The 19810-nt window shown below is 55.3% G+C and overlaps 1 protein-coding gene across 1 annotated transcript in view; it reads left to right on the forward strand.

The window, feature by feature from the left end:
• The window catches only part of LOC115120970 (low-density lipoprotein receptor-related protein 6-like), a 123233-nt gene that overhangs the window by 36662 nt on the left and 66761 nt on the right, over nucleotides 1-19810 (forward strand). The window contains 4 exon segments of the mRNA XM_065017062.1: nucleotides 2035-2166; nucleotides 10737-10963; nucleotides 12157-12326; nucleotides 15089-15260. Of these exon segments, the coding sequence (XP_064873134.1) occupies nucleotides 2035-2166; nucleotides 10737-10963; nucleotides 12157-12326; nucleotides 15089-15260 (701 nt within the window).

Here is a 19810-nt window from a genome sequence, read left to right on the forward strand (position 1 = left end):
GAGGTCCAAACTGCCTCAGTCAGAACACTCACTACCGAGGTCCAAACTGCCTCAGTCAGAACACTCACTACCGAGGTCCAAACTGCCTCAGTCAGAACACTCACTACCGAGGTCCAAACTGCCTCTGGAAGCAACGCCAGCCTAAGATCACCATGTGAAATGCCAAGCGTCGGCTGGAGTGGTGTAAAGCTCGCCGCCATTGGACTCTGGAGCAGTGGAAACGTGTTCTCTGGAGTGACGAATCACGCTTCACCATCTGGTAGTCCGACGGACAAATTTGGGTTTGGCAGATGCCAGGAGAACGCTACCTGCCCCAATGCATAGTGACAACTGTAAAGTTTGGTGGAGGAGGAATAATGGTCTGGGGCTGTGTTTCATGGTTCGGGCCCCTTAGTTCGAGTGAAGAGAAAGCTTAATGCTACAGAATACAATGACATTCTAGACTATTCTGTGCTTCCAACTTTGTGGCAACAGTTTGGGCGAGGCCCTTTCCTGTTTCAGCATGAAAATGCCCCCTGTGCACAAAGCAAAGTCCATACAGAAATCATTTGGAAGAACTTGACTGGCCTGCACAGAGCCCTGACCTCAACCCCATCGAACACCTTTGGGATGAATTTGAACGCAGCAATGTTCCAACATCTAGTGGAAAGCCTTCCCAGAAGAGTGGAGGCTGTTATAGCAGCAATGTTCCAACATCTAGTGGAAAGCCTTCCCAGAAGAGTGGAGGCTGTTATAGCAGCAATGTTCCAACATCTAGTGGAAAACCTCCCCAGAAGAGTGGAGGCTGTTATAGCAGCAATGTTCCAACATCTAGCGGAAAGCCTTCCCAGAAGAGTGGAGGCCGTTATAGCAGCAATGTTCCTACATCTAGTGGAAAGCCTTCCCAGAAGAGTGGAGGCTGTTATAGCAGAAAAGGGGGGGACAAACTCCATATTAATGCCCATGATTTTGGAAAAAGATGTTGGCTGAGCAGGTGTCCACATACTTTTGGTCATGTAGCGTCGTCTTCAGAGATAATGTCTGGTCATGTAGTGTCGTCTTCAGAGATAATGTCTAGTAGTGTATTAAATGGGGAACAGGGTGCCATTTGGGACAGCAGGGATAATGGTGTGTGATGTGTCTGTAGTCCTCTGACAGCAGGGATAATGGTGTGTGATGTGTCTGTAGTCCTCTGACAGCAGGGATAATGGTGTGTGATGTGTCTGTAGTCCTCTGACAGCAGGGATAATGGTGTGTGATGTGTCTGTAGTCCTCTGACAGCAGGGATAATGGTGTGTGATGTGTCTGTAGTCCTCTGACAGCAGGGATAATGGTGTGTGTCTGTAGTCCTCTGACAGCAGTGATAATGGTGTGTGATGTGCCTGTAGTCCTCTGACAGCAGGGATAATGGTGTGTGGTGTGTCTGTAGTCCTCTGACAGCAGTGATAATGGTGTGTGGTGTGTCTGTAGTCCTCTGACAGCAGGGATAATGGTGTGTGATGTGTCTGTAGTCCTCTGACAGCAGGGATAATGGTGTGTGATGTGTCTGTAGTCCTCTGACAGCAGGGATAATGGTGTGTGATGTGTCTGTAGTCCTCTGACAGCAGGGATAATGATGTGTGGTGTGTCTGTAGTCCTCTGACAGCAGGGATAATGGTGTGTGTCTGTAGTCCTCTGACAGCAGGGATAATGGTGTGTGTCTGTAGTCCTCTGACAGCAGGGATAATGGTGTGTGTCTGTAGTCCTCTGACAGCAGGGATAATGGTGTGTGATGTGTCTGTAGTCCTCTGACAGCAGGGATAATGGTGTGTGATGTGTCTGTAGTCCTCTGACAGCAGGGATAATGGTGTGTGTCTGTAGTCCTCTGACAGCAGGGATAATGATGTGTGATGTGTCTGTAGTCCTCTGACAGCAGGGATAATGGTGGGTGATGTGTCTGTAGTCCTCTGACAGCAGGGATAATGGTGGGTGATGTGTCTGTAGTCCTCTGACAGCAGGGATAATGGTGGGTGTCTCTGTAGTCCTCTGACAGCATGTTGTCTCCTTCCTGAACAGTGTCTTCACCATGCTCGGTGAACAACGGAGGCTGTTCCCAACTCTGTCTCCTGTCTCCTATTACACCTCACTACCAGTGTGCCTGTCCCACCGGAGTCCAGCTGCTAGAGGACAGCAAGACCTGCAGAGACGGTGAGCCCTACACCACAGCCCCCTCTTCTGAGCCCTACACCACAGCCCCCTCTTCTGAGCCCTACACCACAGCCCCCTCTTCTGAGCCCTACACCACAGCCCCCTCTTCTGAGCCCTACACCACAGCCCCCTCTTCTGAGCCCTACACCACAGCCCCCTCTTCTGAGCCCTACACCACAGCCCCCTCTTCTGAGCCCTACACCACAGCCCCCTCTTCTGAGCCCTACACCACAGCCCCCTCTTCTGAGCCCTACACCACAGCCCCCTCTTCTGAGCCCTGCACCACAGCCCCCCTTCTGAGCCCTACACCACAGCCCCCTCTTCAGCCCACAGCCCCCCTTCTGAGCCCTACACCACAGCCCCCTCTTCTGAGCCCTACACCACAGCCCCCCCCTCTTCTGAGCCCTACACCACAGCCCCCCCCTCTTCTGAGCCCTACACCACAGCCCCCCCCCTCTTCTGAGCCCTACATCACAGCCCCTCTTCTGAGCCCTACACCACAGCCCCCCTCTGAGCCCTGCACCACAGCCCCCTCTTCTGAGCCCTACACCACAGCCCCCTCTTCTGAGCCCTACACCACAGCCCCCCTCCCTTCTTCTGAGCCCTACACCACAGCCCCCTCTCCTCTTCTGAGCCCTACACCACAGCCCCCTCTCCTCTTCTGAGCCCTACACCACAGCCCCGCCCCCCTCTTCTGAGCCCTACACCACAGCCCCCCCCCCTCTTCTGAGCCCTACACCACAGCCCCCCTCTTCTGAGCCCTACACCACAGCCCCCCCCTCTTCTGTGCCCCACCACCACAGCCCCCTCTTCTGAGCCCTACACCACAGCCCCCGTCCCTCTTCTGAGCCCTACACCACAGCCCCCCCCTCTTCTGAGCCCTACACCACAGCCCCGTCCCTCTTCTGAGCCCTACACCACAGCCCCCTCCCCTCTTCTGAGCCCTACACCACAGCCCCCTCCCCTCTTCTGAGCCCTACACCATAGCCCCGTCCGTCCCTCTTCTGAGCCCTACACCATAGCCCCGTCCCTCTTCTGAGCCCTACACCATAGCCCCGTCCCTCTTCTGAGCCCTACACCACAGCCCCGTCCCTCTTCTTCTGAGCCCCTACCACCACAGCCCCGTCCGTCCCTCTTCTGAGCCCTACACCATAGCCCCCTCCCTCTTCTGAGCCCTACCAGCCCCGTCCCCATAGCCCCGTCACAGCCCCCCTCTTCTGAGCCCTACACCATAGCCCCGTCCGTCCCTCTTCTGAGCCCTGCACCACAGCCCCCCTTCTGAGACCTACACCACAGCCCCCCTCTTCTGACCATAGCCCCTCCCTCTTCTGCCCTGCACCACAGCCCCCCTTCTGAGCCCTGCACCACAGTCCCCCCTCTTCTGAGCCCTGCACCACAGCCCCCCTTCTGAGACCTACACCACAGCCCCCTCTTCTGAGCCCTGCACCACAGTCCCCCCCTTCTGAGCCCTGCACCACAGTCCCCCCTCTTATGAGCCCTGCACCACAGTCCCCCTCTTCTGAGCCCTGCACCACAGCTCCCCCTTCTGAGCCCTGCACCACAGTCCCCCCCCTTCTGAGCCCTACACCACACCACCCCCCTGAGCCCTACACCACAGCCCCCCTTCTGAGCCCACACCACAGCCCCCTTCTGAGCCCTACCACCAGCCCCCCCTTCTGAGCCCTACACCACAGCCCTCTGAGCCCTACACCACAGCCCCCCTTCTACACCACAGCCCTACACCACAGCCCCCCTTCTGAGCCCTACACCACAGCCCCCCTTCTGAGCCCTACACCACAGCCCCCCCCCCCTTCTGAGCCCTACACCACTGACCTTCCTCTCTCCTTTCCCCGACCACCTCTCTCTCCTTTCCCTGACCACCTCCTCCTCTCTCTCGTTTCCCTCCCTTTCTGAGGTGTTGAGCAGCTGGTGGTGGTGCTGGCTGACCTGTGGTCTCCATGGCAACACCTCCTCTCCATTCACTGATTCACAGCCCTGGTCATCTGTCTCTCCTCGGCTTTCATTGACATGTTTTGGTTCAGTTCCCCCAGTTAACAGGGCGAGGGAGGGGAGTTACCTACAGCCCGTCCCCTGCCTGGGTTAACCCTTTCAGCTGTAGGGTTGGTGCTGGTTCCTACTGGGTTAACCCTGTCAGCTGTAGGGTTGGTGCTGGTTCCTACTGCCTGGGTTAACCCTTTCAGCTGTAGGGTTGGTGCTGGTTCCTACTGGGTTAACCCTTTCAGCTGTAGGGTTGGTGCTGGTTCCTACTGCCTGGGTTAACCCTTTCAGCTGTAGGGTTGGTGCTGGTTCCTACTGCCTGGGTTAACCCTTTCAGCTGTAGGGTTGGTGCTGGTTCCTACTGGGTTAACCCTTTCAGCTGTAGGGTTGGTGCTGGTTCCTACTGCCTGGGTTAACCCTTTCAGCTGTAGGGTTGGTGCTGGTTCCTACTGCCTGGGTTAACCCTTTCAGCTGTAGGGTTGGTGCTGGTTCCTACTGCCTGGGTTAACCCTTTCAGCTGTAGGGTTGGTGCTGGTTCCTACTGGGTTAACCCTTTCAGCTGTAGGGTTGGTGCTGGTTCCTACTGCCTGGGTTAACCCTTTCAGCTGTAGGGTTGGTGCTGGTTCCTACTGCCTGGGTTAACCCTTTCAGCTGTAGGGTTGGTGCTGGTTCCTACTGCCTGGGTTAACCCTTTCAGCTGTAGGGTTGGTGCTGGTTCCTACTGGGTTAACCCTTTCGGCTGTAGGGTTGGTGCTGGTTCCTACTGGGTTAACCCTTTCAGCTGTAGGGTTGGTGCTGGTTCCTACTGCCTGGGTTAACCCTTTCAGCTGTAGGGTTGGTGCTGGTTCCTACTGGGTTAACCCTTTCAGCTGTAGGGTTGGTGCTGGTTCCTACTGGGTTAACCCTTTCAGCTGTAGGGTTGGTGCTGGTTCCTACTGCCTGGGTTAACCCTTTCAGCTGTAGGGTTGGTGCTGGTTCCTACTGCCTGGGTTAACCCTTTCAGCTGTAGGGTTGGTGCTGGTTCCTACTGCCTGGGTTAACCCTTTCAGCTGTAGGGTTGGTGCTGGTTCAGCTACTGCCTGGGTTAACCCTTTCAGCTGTAGGGTTGGTGCTGGTTCCTACTGCCTGGGTTAACCCTTTCAGCTGTAGGGTTGGTGCTGGTTCCTACTGCCTGGGTTAACCCTTTCAGCTGTAGGGTTGGTGCTGGTTCCTACTGCCTGGGTTAACCCTTTCAGCTGTAGGGTTGGTGCTGGTTCCTACTGCCTGGGTTAACCCTTTCAGCTGTAGGGTTGGTGCTGGTTCCTACTGCCTGGGTTAACCCTTTCAGCTGTAGGGTTGGTGCTGGTTCCTACTGCCTGGGTTAACCCTTTCAGCTGTAGGGTTGGTGCTGGTTCCTACTGCCTGGGTTAACCCTTTCAGCTGTAGGGTTGGTGCTGGTTCCTACTGCCTGGGTTAACCCTTTCAGCTGTAGGGTTGGTGCTGGTTCCTACTGCCTGGGTTAACCCTTTCAGCTGTAGGGTTGGTGCTGGTTCCTACTGCCTGGGTTAACCCTTTCAGCTGTAGGGTTGGTGCTGGTTCCTACTGGGTCCTCCTGTATATGCCTGACCCTCTCTCTCTCTCTCTCCACCCTCCTGTATAACCCTGACCCTCTCTTCTCTCTCTCTCCACCCTCCTGTATAACCCTGACCCTCTCTCTCTCTCTCTACCCTCCTGTATAACCCTGACCCTCTTCTCTCTCTCTCTCCACCCCTCCTGTATATCCCTGACCCTCTTCTCTCTCGCTCCACCCTCCTGTATATCCCTGACCCTCTTCTCTCTCGCTCCACCCTCCTGTATATCCCTGACCCTCTTCTCTCTCGCTCCACCCTCCTGTATATCCCTGACCCTCTTCTCTCTCGCTCCACCCTCCTGTATATCCCTGACCCTCTTCTCTCTCGCTCCACCCTCCTGTATATCCCTGACCCTCTTCTCTCTCTCTCTCCACCCCTCCTGTATAACCCTGACCCTCTTCTCTCTCTCTCCACCCTCCTGTATAACCCTGACCCTCTTCTCTCTCTCTCAACCCTCCTGTATATCCCTGACCCTCTTCTCTCTCCACCCTCCTGTATAACCCTGACCCTCTTCTCTCTCTCTCTCTCTCTCTCAACCCTCCTGTATAACCCTGACCCTCTTCTCTCTCTCTCTCCACCCTCCTGTATATCCCTGACCCTCTCTCTCTCTCTCCACCCTCCTGTATAACCCTGACCCTCTTCTCTCTCTCTCTCTCCACCCTCCTGTATATCCCTGACCCTCTTCTCTCTCTCTCCACCCTCCTGTATATCCCTGACCCTCTTCTCTCTCTCTCTCTCCACCCCTCCTGTATATCCCTGACCCTCTTCTCTCTCTCTCTCCACCCTCCTGTATATCCCTGACCCTCTTCTCTCTCTCTCTCCACCCTCCTGTATATCCCTGACCCTCTTCTCTCTCTCTCCACCCTCCTGTATAACCCTGACCCTCTTCTCTCTCTCCACCCTCCTGTATATTCCTGACCCTCTTCTCTCTCTCTCTCCACCCTCCTGTATATCCCTGACCCTCTTCTCTCTCTCACCCTCCTGTATATCCCTGACCCTCTCTCTCTCTCTCTCCACCCTCCTGTATAACCCTGACCCTCTTCTCTCTCTCTCCACCCTCCTGTATATCCCTGACCCTCTCTCTCTCTCTCCACCCTCCTGTATAACCCTGACCTCTCTCTCTCTCTCTCCACCCTCCTGTATATCCCTGACCCTCTTCTCTCTCTCTCTCCATCCCTCCTGTATATGCCTGACCCTCTCTCTCTCTCTCTCTCCACCCTCCTGTATAACCCTGACCCTCTCTTCTCTCTCTCTCCACCCTCCTGTATAACCCTGACCCTCTCTCTCTCTCTCTACCCTCCTGTATAACCCTGACCCTCTCTCTCTCTCTCTACCCTCCTGTATAACCCTGACCCTCTTCTCTCTCTCTCTCCACCCCTCCTGTATATCCCTGACCCTCTTCTCTCCCTCTCTCCACCCTCCTGTATATCCCTGACCCTCTTCTCTCTCGCTCCACCCTCCTGTATATCCCTGACCCTCTTCTCTCTCGCTCCACCCTCCTGTATATCCCTGACCCTCTTCTCTCTCTCTCTCCACCCCTCCTGTATAACCCTGACCCTCTTCTCTCTCTCTCCACCCTCCTGTATAACCCTGACCCTCTTCTCTCTCTCTCTCAACCCTCCTGTATATCCCTGACCCTCTTCTCTCTCCACCCTCCTGTATAACCCTGACCCTCTTCTCTCTCTCTCTCTCTCTCAACCCTCCTGTATAACCCTGACCCTCTTCTCTCTCTCTCCACCCTCCTGTATATCCCTGACCCTCTCTCTCTCTCTCCACCCTCCTGTATTAACCCTGACCCTCTTCTCTCTCTCTCTCTCCACCCTCCTGTATATCCCTGACCCTCTTCTCTCTCTCTCCACCCTCCTGTATATCCCTGACCCTCTTCTCTCTCTCTCTCCACCCCTCCTGTATATCCCTGACCCTCTTCTCTCTCTCTCCACCCTCCTGTATATCCCTGACCCTCTTCTCTCTCTCTCTCCACCCTCCTGTATATCCCTGACCCTCTTCTCTCTCTCTCTCCACCCTCCTGTATATCCCTGACCCTCTTCTCTCTCTCTCCACCCTCCTGTATAACCCTGACCCTCTTCTCTCTCTCCACCCTCCTGTATATTCCTGACCCTCTTCTCTCTCTCTCTCCACCCTCCTGTATATCCCTGACCCTCTTCTCTCTCTCACCCTCCTGTATATCCCTGACCCTCTCTCTCTCTCTCTCCACCCTCCTGTATAACCCTGACCCTCTTCTCTCTCTCTCCACCCTCCTGTATATCCCTGACCCTCTCTCTCTCTCCACCCTCCTGTATAACCCTGACCCTCTTCTCTCTCTCTCTCCACCCTCCTGTATATCCCTGACCCTCTTCTCTCTCTCTCTCCATCCCTCCTGTATATATCCCTGACCCTCTTCTCTCTCTCTATCCACCCCTCCTGTATATCCCTGACCCTCTTCTCTCTCTCCACCCTCCTGTATATCCCTGACCCTCTTCTCTCTCTCTCTCCACCCTCCTGTATAACCCTGACCCTCTTCTCTCTCTCTCTCCACCCTCCTGTATAACCCTGACCCTCTTCTCTCTCTCTCTCCACCCTCCTGTATATCCCTGACCCTCTTCTCTCTCTCTCCACCCTCCTGTATATCCCTGACCCTCTTCTCTCTCTCTCTCCACCCTCCTGTATAACCCTGACCCTCTTCTCTCTCTCCACCCTCCTGTATAACCCTGACCCTCTTCTCTCTCTCTCTCCACCCTCCTGTATATCCCTGACCCTCTTCTCTCTCTCTCAACCCTCCTGTATATCCCTGACCCTCTTCTCTCTCTCCACCCTCCTGTATAACCCTGACCCTCTTCTCTCTCTCTCCACCCCTCCTGTATATCCCTGACCCTCTTCTCTCTCTCTCCACCCTCCTGTATATCCCTGACCCTCTTCTCTCTCTCCACCCTCCTGTATAACCCTGACCCTCTTCTCTCTCTCTCTCTCTCTCCAGCCCTCCTGTATATCCCTGACCCTCTTCTCTCTCTCTCCTCCCTCCTGTATAACCCTGACCCCTCTCTCTCTCTCTCTCTCTCTCTCTCCACCCTCCTGTATATCCCTGACCCTCTTCTCTCTCTCCACCCTCCTGTATATCCCTGACCCTCTTCTCTCTCTCCACCCTCCTGTATAACCCTGACCCTCTTCGCTCTCTCTCTCCACCCTCCTGTATAACCCTGACCCTCTTCTCTCTCTCTCCACCCTCCTGTATATCCCTGACCCTCTTCTCTCTCTCCACCCTCCTGTATATCCCTGACCCTCTTCGCTCTCTCTCTCCACCCTCCTGTATAACCCTGACCCTCTCTCTCTCTCTCCACCCTCCTGTATATCCCTGACCCTCTTCTCCTCTCCACCCTCCTGTATATCCCTGACCCTCTCTCTCTCCACCCTCCTGTATATCCCTGACCCTCTTCCCTCTCTCTCCACCCTCCTGTATATCCCTGACCCTCTTCTCTCTCTCCACCCTCCTGTATATCCCTGACCCTCTTCTCTCTCTCCACCCTCCTGTATATCCCTGACCCTCTTCTCTCTCTCCACCCTCCTGTATATCCCTGACCCTCTTCTCTCTCTCCACCCTCCTGTATAACCCTGACCCTCTTCTCTCTCTCTCCACCCTCCTGTATAACCCTGACTCTCTCTCTCCAGCCCTCCTGTGGTGTTATCGTGTCCCCACTCAGCCCCCTCCTGTGGTGTTATAGTGTCCCCACTCAGCCCCCTCCTGTGGTGTTATAGTGTCTCCACTCAGCCCCCTCCTGTGGTGTTATAGTGTCCCCACTCAGCCCCCTCCTGTGGTGTTATAGTGTCCCCACTCAGCCCCCTCCTGTGGTGTTATCGTGTCCCCACTCAGCCCCCTCCTGTGGTGTTATAGTGTCCCCACTCAGCCCCCTCCTGTGGTGTTATCGTGTCCCCACTCAGCCCCCTCCAGGTCCCACTCAGCCCCCTCCTGTGGTGTTATCGTGTCCCCACTCAGCCCCCTCCTGTGGTGTTATCGTGTCCCCACTCAGCCCCCTCCTGTGGTGTTATCGTGTCCCCACTCAGCCCCCTCCTGTGGTGTTATCGTGTCCCCACTCAGCCCCCTCCTGTGGTGTTATCGTGTCCCCACTCAGCCCCCTCCTGTGGTGTTATCGTGTCCCCACTCAGCCCCCTCCTGTGGTGTTATCGTGTCCCCACTCAGCCCCCTCCTGTGGTGTTATTGTGTCCCCACTCAGCCCCCTCCTGTGGTGTTATCGTGTCCCCACTCAGCTCCCTCCTGTGGTGTTATCGTGTCCCCACTCAGCCCCCTCCTGTGGTGTTATCGTGTCCCCACTCAGCCCTCCTGTGGTATTATCGTGTCCCCACTCAGCCCTCCTGTGGTGTTATCGTGTCACCACTCTGCCCTCCTGTGGTGTTATCGTGTCCCCACTCAGCCCTCCTGTGGTGTTATCGTGTCCCCACTCAGCCCTCCTGTGGTGTTATCGTGTCCCCACTCAGCCCTCCTGTGGTGTTATCGTGTCCCCACTCAGCCCTCCTGTGGTGTTATCGTGTCCCCACTCAGCCCTCCTGTGGTGTTATCGTGTCCCCACTCAGCCCTCCTGTGGTGTTATCGTGTCCCCACTCAGCCCTCCTGTGGTGTTATCGTGTCCCCACTCAGCCCCCTCCTGTGGTGTTATCGTGTCCCCACTCAGCCCCCTCCTGTGGTGTTATCGTGTCCCCACTCAGCCCCCTCCTGTGGTGTTATCGTGTCCCCACTCAGCCCCCTCCTGTGGTGTTATCGTGTCCCCACTCAGCCCCCTCCTGTGGTGTTATCGTGTCCCCACTCAACCCCCTCCTGTGGTGTTATCGTGTCCCCACTCAGCCCTCCTGTGGTGTTATCGTGTCCCCACTCAGCCCCCTCCTGTGGTGTTATCGTGTCCTCACTCAGCCCCCTCCTGTGGTGTTATCGTCTCCTCTCTCACCCCCCTCCAGGTCCCACACAGCTCCTCCTCCTGGCCCGGCGGACTGACCTGCGCCGCATCTCCCTGGATACGCCCGACTTCACCGACATCATCCTCCCGACGGACGACATCCGCCACGCCATCGCCATCGACTACGACCCGGTGGACGGACACATCTATTGGACGGACGACGATGTCCGGGCCATCAGGAGGTCCTACCTGGACGGCTCTGACGCTCAGTTCATCGTCACCTCACAGGTCAGTCATCCTGACCTCAGGTCACTAACAGCTGGGCCAGATAGTCACCTCACAGGTCAGTCATCCTGACCTCAGGTCACTAACAGCTGGGCCAGATAGTCACCTCACAGGTCAGTCATCCTGACCTCAGGTCCCTAACAGCTGGGCCAGATAGTCACCTCACAGGGCCATCAGGAGGTCCTACCTGGACGGCTCTGACGCTCAGTTCATCGTCACCTCACAGGTCAGTCATCCTGACCTCAGGTCACTAACAGCTGGGCCAGATAGTCACCTCACAGGTCAGTCATCCTGACCTCAGGTCCCTAACAGCTGGGCCAGATAGTCACCTCACAGGGCCATCAGGAGGTCCTACCTGGACGGCTCTGACGCTCAGTTCATCGTCACCTCACAGGTCAGTCATCCTGACCTCAGGTCACTAACAGCTGGGCCAGATGGTTACTTCATTTGGTAACGGCAGAGATCACTAACAGCTGGTCCAGATGGTTACTACATTTGGTAACGGCAGAGGTCACTAACAGCTGGGCCAGATAGTTACTTCATTTGGTAACGGCAGAGATCACTAACAGCTGGGCCAGATGGTTACTTCATTTGGTAACAGCAGCAGAGGTCACTAACAGCTGGGCCAGATGGTTACTACATTTGGTAACAGCAGCAGAGGTCACTAACAGCTGGGCCAGATAGTTACTACATTTGGTAACAGCAGCAGAGGTCACTAACAGCTGGGCCAGATGGTTACTACATTTGGTAACAGCAGCAGAGGTCACTAACAGCTGGGCCAGATGGTTACTTCATTTGGTAACGGCAGAGATCACTAACAGCTGGGCCAGATGGTTACTACATTTGGTAACGGCAGAGGTCACTAACAGCTGGGCCAGATGGTTACTTCATTTGGTAACAGCAGCAGAGGTCACTAACAGCTGGGCCAGATAGTTACTACATTTGGTAACGGCAGAGATCACTAACAGCTGGGCCAGATAGTTACTACATTTGGTAACAGCAGAGGTCACTAACAGCTGGGCCAGATGGTTACTACATTTGGTAACAGCAGAGATCACTAACAGCTGGGCCAGATAGTTACTTCTCTGCAGAGCTGCCTCCAGAACGACGCTAACGGCAGAGATCACTAACAGCTGGGCCAGATAGTTACTTCTCTGCAGTGCTGCCTCCAGAACTAACCTGATCTTAACTCTTAGGTGAACCATCCTGACGGCATCGCAGTGGACTGGATCGCCCGGAACCTGTACTGGACGGACACGGGGACGGACCGCATCGAGGTGACGCGCCTCAACGGAACCATGAGGAAGATCCTGATATCAGAGGACCTGGACGAGCCACGAGCCATCGTACTGGACCCTGTAGCTGGGTAAGTGCTGTCTCTATACTAACCCTGAACCATCGTACTGGACCCTGTAGCTGGGTAACTGCTGTCTCTATACTAACCCTGAACCAGGGCTCTTAATGGATCCTGTCGCTGGGTAACTACTGTCTCTATACTAACCCTGAACCAGGGCTCTTAATGGGTCCTGTAGCTGGGTAACTGCTGTCTCTATACTAACCCTGAACCAGGGCTCTTAATGGATCCTGTCGCTGGGTAACTGCTGTCTCTATACTAACCCTGAACCAGGGCTCTTAATGGACCCTGTAGCTGGGTAACTGCTGTCTCTATACTAACCCTGAACCATCGTACTGGACCCTGTAGCTGGGTAACTGCTGTCTCTATACTAACCCTGAACCAGGGCTCGTACTGGATCCTGTAGCTGGGTAACTGCTGTCTCTATACTCTCCCCTCTCTCTGGTAGGGCTCTCTCTGGTAGGGCTCTCTCTGGTAGGGCTCTCTCTGGTAGGGCTCTCTCTGGTAGGGCTCTCTCTGGTAGGGCTCTCTCTGGTAGGGCTCTCTCTGGTAGGGCTCTCTCTGGTAGGGCTCTCTCTGGTAGGGCTCTCCCCGGTAGGGCTCTCCCCCCTCTCTCTGGTAGGGCTCTCTCCCCTCTCTCTGGTAGGGCTCTCTCCCTCTCTCTCTGGTAGGGCTCTCTCCCCTCTCTCTGGTAGGGCTCTCTCCCTCGCTCTCTGGTAGGGCTCTCTCCCTCGCTCTCTGGTAGGGCTCTCTCCCTCTCTCTCTGGTAGGGCTCTCTCCCCTCTCTCTGGTAGGGCTCTCTCCCCTCTCTCTGGTAGGGCTCTTCTCCCTCTCTCTCTCTGGTAGGGCTCTCTCCCCTCTCTCTGGTAGGGCTCTCTCCCCTCTCTCTGGTAGGGCTCTCTCCCTCTCTCTCTGGTAGGGCTCTACCCCCTCTCTCTGGTAGGGCTCTCTCCCTCTCTCTCTCTGGTAGGGCTCTCTGCCCCCTCTCTCTGGTAGGGCTCTCTGCCCCCTCTCTCTGGTAGGGCTCTCTCCCTCTCTCTCTGGTAGGGCTCTTCTCCCCCTCTCTCTGGTAGGGCTCTCTCCCCTCTCTCTGGTAGGGCTCTCTCCCTCTCTCTCTGGTAGGGCTCTCTCCCTCTCTCTCTGGTAGGGCTCTCTCCCTCTCTCTCTGGTAGGGCTCTCTCCCCTCTCTCTGGTAGGGCTCTCTCCCCTCTCTCTGGTAGGGCTCTTCTCCCTCTCTCTCTCTGGTAGGGCTCTCTCCCCTCTCTCTGGTAGGGCTCTCTCCCCTCTCTCTGGTAGGGCTCTCTCCCCTCTCTCTGGTAGGGCTCTCTCCCCTCTCTCTGGTAGGGCTCTCTCCCTCTCTCTCTGGTAGGGCTCTACCCCCTCTCTCTGGTAGGGCTCTCTCCCTCTCTCTCTCTGGTAGGGCTCTCTGCCCCCTCTCTCTGGTAGGGCTCTCTGCCCCCTCTCTCTGGTAGGGCTCTCTCCCTCTCTCTCTGGTAGGGCTCTTCTCCCCCTCTCTCTGGTAGGGCTCTCTCCCCTCTCTCTGGTAGGGCTCTTCTCCCTCTCTCTCTCTGGTAGGGCTCTTCTCCCTCTCTCTCTCTGGTAGGGCTCTTCTCCCTCTCTCTCTCTGGTAGGGCTCTTCTCCCTCTCTCTCTCTGGTAGGGCTCTTCTCCCTCTCTCTCTGGTAGGGCTCTCTCCCCTCTCTCTGGTAGGGCTCTCTCCCCTCTCTCTCTGGTAGGGCTCTTCTCCCTCTCTCTCTGGTAGGGCTCTTCTCCCTCTCTCTCTCTGGTAGGGCTCTTCTCCCTTTCTCTCTCTGGTAGGGCTCTTCTCCCTCTCTCTCTCTGGTAGGGCTCTCTCCCCTCTCTCTCTCTGGTAGGGCTCTCTCCCCTCTCTCTCTCTGGTAGGGCTCTCTCCCTCTCTCTCTGGTAGGGCTCTCTGCCCCCTCTCTCTGGTAGGGCTCTTCTCCCTCTCTCTCTGGTAGGGCTCTCTCCCTCTCTCTCTCTGGTAGGGCTCTCTCCCTCTCTCTCTCTGGTAGGGCTCTCTCCCTCTCTCTCTCTGGTAGGGCTCTCTGCCCCCTCTCTCTGGTAGGGCTCTCTCCCTCTCTCTCTGGTAGGGCTCTTCTCCCCCTCTCTCTGGTAGGGCTCTCTCCCCTCTCTCTGGTAGGGCTCTTCTCCCTCTCTCTCTCTGGTAGGGCTCTTCTCCCTCTCTCTCTCTGGTAGGGCTCTTCTCCCTCTCTCTCTCTGGTAGGGCTCTTCTCCCTCTCTCTCTCTGGTAGGGCTCTCTGCCCCCTCTCTCTGGTAGGGCTCTCTGCCCCCTCTCTCTGGTAGGGCTCTCTCCCTCTCTCTCTGGTAGGGCTCTCTCCCTCTCTCTCTCTGGTAGGGCTCTCTCCCTCTCTCTCTGGTAGGGCTCTCTCCCTCTCTCTCTGGTAGGGCTCTCTCCCTCTCTCTCTGGTAGGGCTCTCTCCCTCTCTCTCTGGTAGGGCTCTCTCCCTCTCTCTCTGGTAGGGCTCTCTCCCTCTCTCTCTGGTAGGGCTCTCTCCCCTCTCTCTGGTAGGGCTCTCTCTCCCTCTCTCTCTCTGGTAGGGCTCTCTCTCCCTCTCTCTCTCTGGTAGGGCTCTCTCTCCCTCTCTCTCTGGTAGGGCTCTCTCCCTCTCTCTCTCTGGTAGGGCTCTCTCCCTCTCTCTCTCTGGTAGGGCTCTCTCCCTCTCTCTCTCTGGTAGGGCTCTCTCCCTCTCTCTCTCTGGTAGACTCATGCTGTTCCCTCTCTTGTCGTTTCAGATACATGTACTGGACAGACTGGGGCGAGGTTCCTAAGATTGAGCGTGCCGACCTGGACGGGACGGAGAGACTAGTGATGGTCAACACCTCCCTGGGCTGGCCCAATGGTCTGGCGCTGGACTACACGGATCGGATGATCTACTGGGGCGACGCCAAGACGGACAAGATAGAGGTATTTCACTTGGTCTACTTTCTATAGGATGGATGGGTGTTTCAGAATGTCTTCCTATCGGCACGTTCAGCCCTCTGCTGTGTTGGCATGTTCAGCCCTCTGCTGTGTTGGCATGTTCAGCCCTCTGCTGTGTTGGCATGTTCAGCCCTCTGCTGTGTTGGCACGTTCAGCCCTCTGCTGTGTTGGCACGTTCAGCCCTCTGCTGTGTTGGCATGTTCAGCCCTCTGCTGTGTTGGCATGTTCAGCCCTCTGCTGTGTTGGCATGTTCAGCCCTCTGCTGTGTTGGCATGTTCAGCCCTCTGCTGTGTTGGCATGTTCAGCCCTCTGCTGTGTTGGCATGTTCAGCCCTCTGCTGTGTTGGCATGTTCAGCCCTCTGCTGTGTTGGCATGTTCAGCCCTCTGCTGTGTTGGCACGTTCAGCCCTCTGCTGTGTTGACATGTTCCATCAGCTGCTGTGTTGGCATGTTCAGCCCTCTGCTGTGTTGGCATGTTCAGCCCTCTGCTGTGTTGGCATGTTCAGCCCTCTGCTGTGTTGACATGTTCCATCAGCTGCTGTGTTGGCATGTTCCATCAGCTGCTGTGTTGGCATGTTCCATCAGCTGCTGTGTTGACATGTTCCATCAGCTGCTGTGTTGGCATGTTGACATGTTCCATCAGCTGCTGTGTTGGCATGTTCCATCAGCTGCTGTGTTGGCATGTTGACATGTTCCATCAGCTGCTGTGTTGGCATGTTCCATCAGCTGCTGTGTTGACATGTTGACATGTTCCATCAGCTGCTGTGTTGGCATGTTCCATCAGCTGCTGTGTTGACATGTTGACATGTTCCATCAGCTGCTGTGTTGGCATGTTCCATCAGCTGCTGTGTTGGCATGTTGGCATGTTCCATCAGCTGCTGTGTTGGCATGTTCCATCAGCTGCTGTGTTGGCATGTTCCATCAGCTGCTGTGTTGGCATGTTCCATCAGCTGCTGTGTTGGCATGTTCCATCAGCTGCTGTGTTGGCATGTTGACATGTTCCATCAGCTGCTGTGTTGGCATGTTGACATGTTCCATCAGCTGCTGTGTTGGCATGTTCCATCAGCTGCTGTGTTGGCATGTTCCATCAGCTGCTGTGTTGACATGTTGGCATGTTCCATCAGCTGCTGTGTTGGCATGTTGACATGTTCCATCAGCTGCTGTGTTGGCATGTTCCATCAGCTGCTGTGTTGACATGTTGACATGTTCCATCAGCTGCTGTGTTGGCATGTTCCATCAGCTGCTGTGTTGGCATGTTGACATGTTCCATCAGCTGCTGTGTTGGCATGTTCCATCAGCTGCTGTGTTGACATGTTCCATCAGCTGCTGTGTTGGCATGTTCCATCAGCTGCTGTGTTGGCATGTTCCATCAGCTGCTGTGTTGGCATGTTCCATCAGCTGCAGTGTTGACATGTTGGCATGTTCCATCAGCTGCTGTGTTGACATGTTGGCATGTTCCATCGGCTGCTGTGTTGACATGTTGGCATGTTCCATCGGCTGCAGTGTTGACATGTTGGCATGTTCCATCGGCTGCAGTGTTGACATGTTGGCATGTTCCATCGGCTGCAGTGTTGACATGTTGGCATGTTCCATCGGCTGCAGTGTTGACATGTTGGCATGTTCCATCGGCTGCTGTGTTGGCATGTTCCATCAGCTGCTGTGTTGGCATGTTCCATCAGCTGCTGTGTTGGCATGTTCCATCAGCTGCTGTGTTGGCGTGTTCCATCAGCTGCTGTGTTGGCGTGTTCCATCAGCTGCCGTGTTGGCGTTTTCCATCAGCTGCCGTGTTGGCGTGTTCCATCAGCTGCCGTGTTGGCGTGTTCCATCAGCTGCCGTGTTGGCGTGTTCCATCAGCTGCCGTGTTGGCGTGTTCCATCAGCTGCCGTGTTGGCGTGTTCCATCAGCTGCCGTGTTGACATGTTGGCGTGTTCCATCAGCTGCTGTGTTGACATGTTGGCGTGTTCCATCAGCTGCTGTGTTGACATGTTGGCGTGTTCCATCAGCTGCTGTGTTGACATGTTGGCATGTTCCATCAGCTGCTGTGTTGACATGTTGGCATGTTCCATCAGCTGCTGTGTTGACATGTTGGCATGTTCCATCAGCTGCTGTGTTGACATGTTGGCATGTTCCATCGGCTGCTGTGTTGACATGTTCCATCAGCTGCTGTGTTGGCATGTTCCTTCGGCTGCTGTGTTGACATGTTGGCATGTTCCATCAGCTGCTGTGTTGACATGTTGGCATGTTCCATCAGCTGCTGTGTTGACATGTTCCATCAGCTGCTGTGTTGGCATGTTCCATCGGCTGCTGTGTTGGCATGTTCAGCCCTCTGCTGTGTTGGCGTGTTCCATCAGCTGCTGTGTTGACATGTTCCATCAGCTGCTGTGTTGGCATGTTCCATCAGCTGCTGTGTTGGCGTGTTCCATCAGCTGCTGTGTTGGCATGTTCCATCAGCTGCTGTGTTGGCATGTTCAGCCCTCTGCTGTGTTGGCATGTTCCATCAGCTGCTGTGTTGGCATGTTCCATCAGCTGCTGTGTTGACATGTTGGCATGTTCCATCGGCTGCTGTGTTGGCATGTTCCATCGGCTGCTGTGTTGGCATGTTCCATCGGCTGCTGTGTTGGCATGTTCCATCGGCTGCTGTGTTGGCATGTTGACATGTTCCATCAGCTGCTGTGTTGGCATGTTCCATCAGCTGCTGTGTTGGCATGTTCCATCAGCTGCTGTGTTGGCATGTTCCATCAGCTGCTGTGTTGGCGTGTTCCATCAGCTGCTGTGTTGGCGTGTTCCATCAGCTGCCGTGTTGGCGTGTTCCATCAGCTGCCGTGTTGGCGTGTTCCATCAGCTGCCGTGTTGGCGTGTTCCATCAGCTGCCGTGTTGGCGTGTTCCATCAGCTGCCGTGTTGGCGTGTTCCATCAGCTGCTGTGTTGACATGTTGGCGTGTTCCATCAGCTGCTGTGTTGACATGTTGGCGTGTTCCATCAGCTGCTGTGTTGACATGTTGGCATGTTCCATCAGCTGCTGTGTTGACATGTTGGCATGTTCCATCAGCTGCTGTGTTGACATGTTGGCATGTTCCATCAGCTGCTGTGTTGACATGTTGGCATGTTCCATCAGCTGCTGTGTTGACATGTTCCATCAGCTGCTGTGTTGGCATGTTCCTTCGGCTGCTGTGTTGACATGTTGGCATGTTCCATCAGCTGCTGTGTTGACATGTTGGCATGTTCCATCAGCTGCTGTGTTGACATGTTCCATCAGCTGCTGTGTTGGCATGTTCCATCGGCTGCTGTGTTGGCATGTTCAGCCCTCTGCTGTGTTGGCGTGTTCCATCAGCTGCTGTGTTGACATGTTCCATCAGCTGCTGTGTTGGCATGTTCCATCAGCTGCTGTGTTGGCGTGTTCCATCAGCTGCTGTGTTGGCATGTTCCATCAGCTGCTGTGTTGGCATGTTCAGCCCTCTGCTGTGTTGGCATGTTCCATCAGCTGCTGTGTTGGCATGTTCCATCAGCTGCTGTGTTGACATGTTGGCATGTTCCATCGGCTGCTGTGTTGGCATGTTCCATCGGCTGCTGTGTTGGCATGTTCCATCGGCTGCTGTGTTGGCATGTTCCATCGGCTGCTGTGTTGGCATGTTCCATCGGCTGCTGTGTTGGCATGTTCCATCGGCTGCAGTGTTGGCATGTTCCATCGGCTGCAGTGTTGGCATGTTCCATCAGCTGCTGTGTTGACATGTTGGCATGTTCCATCAGCTGCTGTGTTGGCATGTTCCATCAGCTGCTGTGTTGGCATGTTCCATCAGCTGCTGTGTTGGCATGTTCCATCAGCTGCTGTGTTGGCATGTTCCATCAGCTGCTGTGTTGACATGTTGGCATGTTCCATCAGCTGCTGTGTTGGCATGTTCCATCAGCTGCTGTGTTGGCATGTTCCATCAGCTGCTGTGTTGACATGTTCCATCAGCTGCTGTGTTGGCATGTTCCATCAGCTGCTGTGTTGGCATGTTCCATCAGCTGCTGTGTTGACATGTTGGCATGTTGCATCAGCTGCTGTGTTGACATGTTCCATCAGCTGCTGTGTTGACATGTTGGCATGTTGCATCAGCTGCTGTGTTGACATGTTCCATCAGCTGCTGTGTTGACATGTTCCATCAGCTGCTGTGTTGGCATGTTCCATCAGCTGCTGTGTTGACATGTTGGCATGTTCCATTATGAACAGCCTGACACACACTTCCCCTAGCAGCATCACAGGACCCTCTACCACTATGAACAGCCTGACACACACACTTCCCCTAGCAGCATCACAGGACCCTCTACCACTATGAACAGCCTGACACACACTTCCCCTACAGCATCACAGGACCCTCTACCACTATGAACAGCCTGACACACACTTCCCTAGCAGCATCACAGGACCCTCTACCACTATGAACAGCCTGACACACACACTTCCCCTACAGCATCACAGGACCCTCTACCACTATGAACAGCCTGACACACACTTCCCCTAGCAGCATCACAGGACCCTCTACTACTATGAACAGC

Source organism: Oncorhynchus nerka, unplaced genomic scaffold (assembly GCF_034236695.1).
Source record: "Oncorhynchus nerka isolate Pitt River unplaced genomic scaffold, Oner_Uvic_2.0 unplaced_scaffold_311, whole genome shotgun sequence".
Classification (NCBI taxonomy): domain Eukaryota; kingdom Metazoa; phylum Chordata; class Actinopteri; order Salmoniformes; family Salmonidae; genus Oncorhynchus; species Oncorhynchus nerka.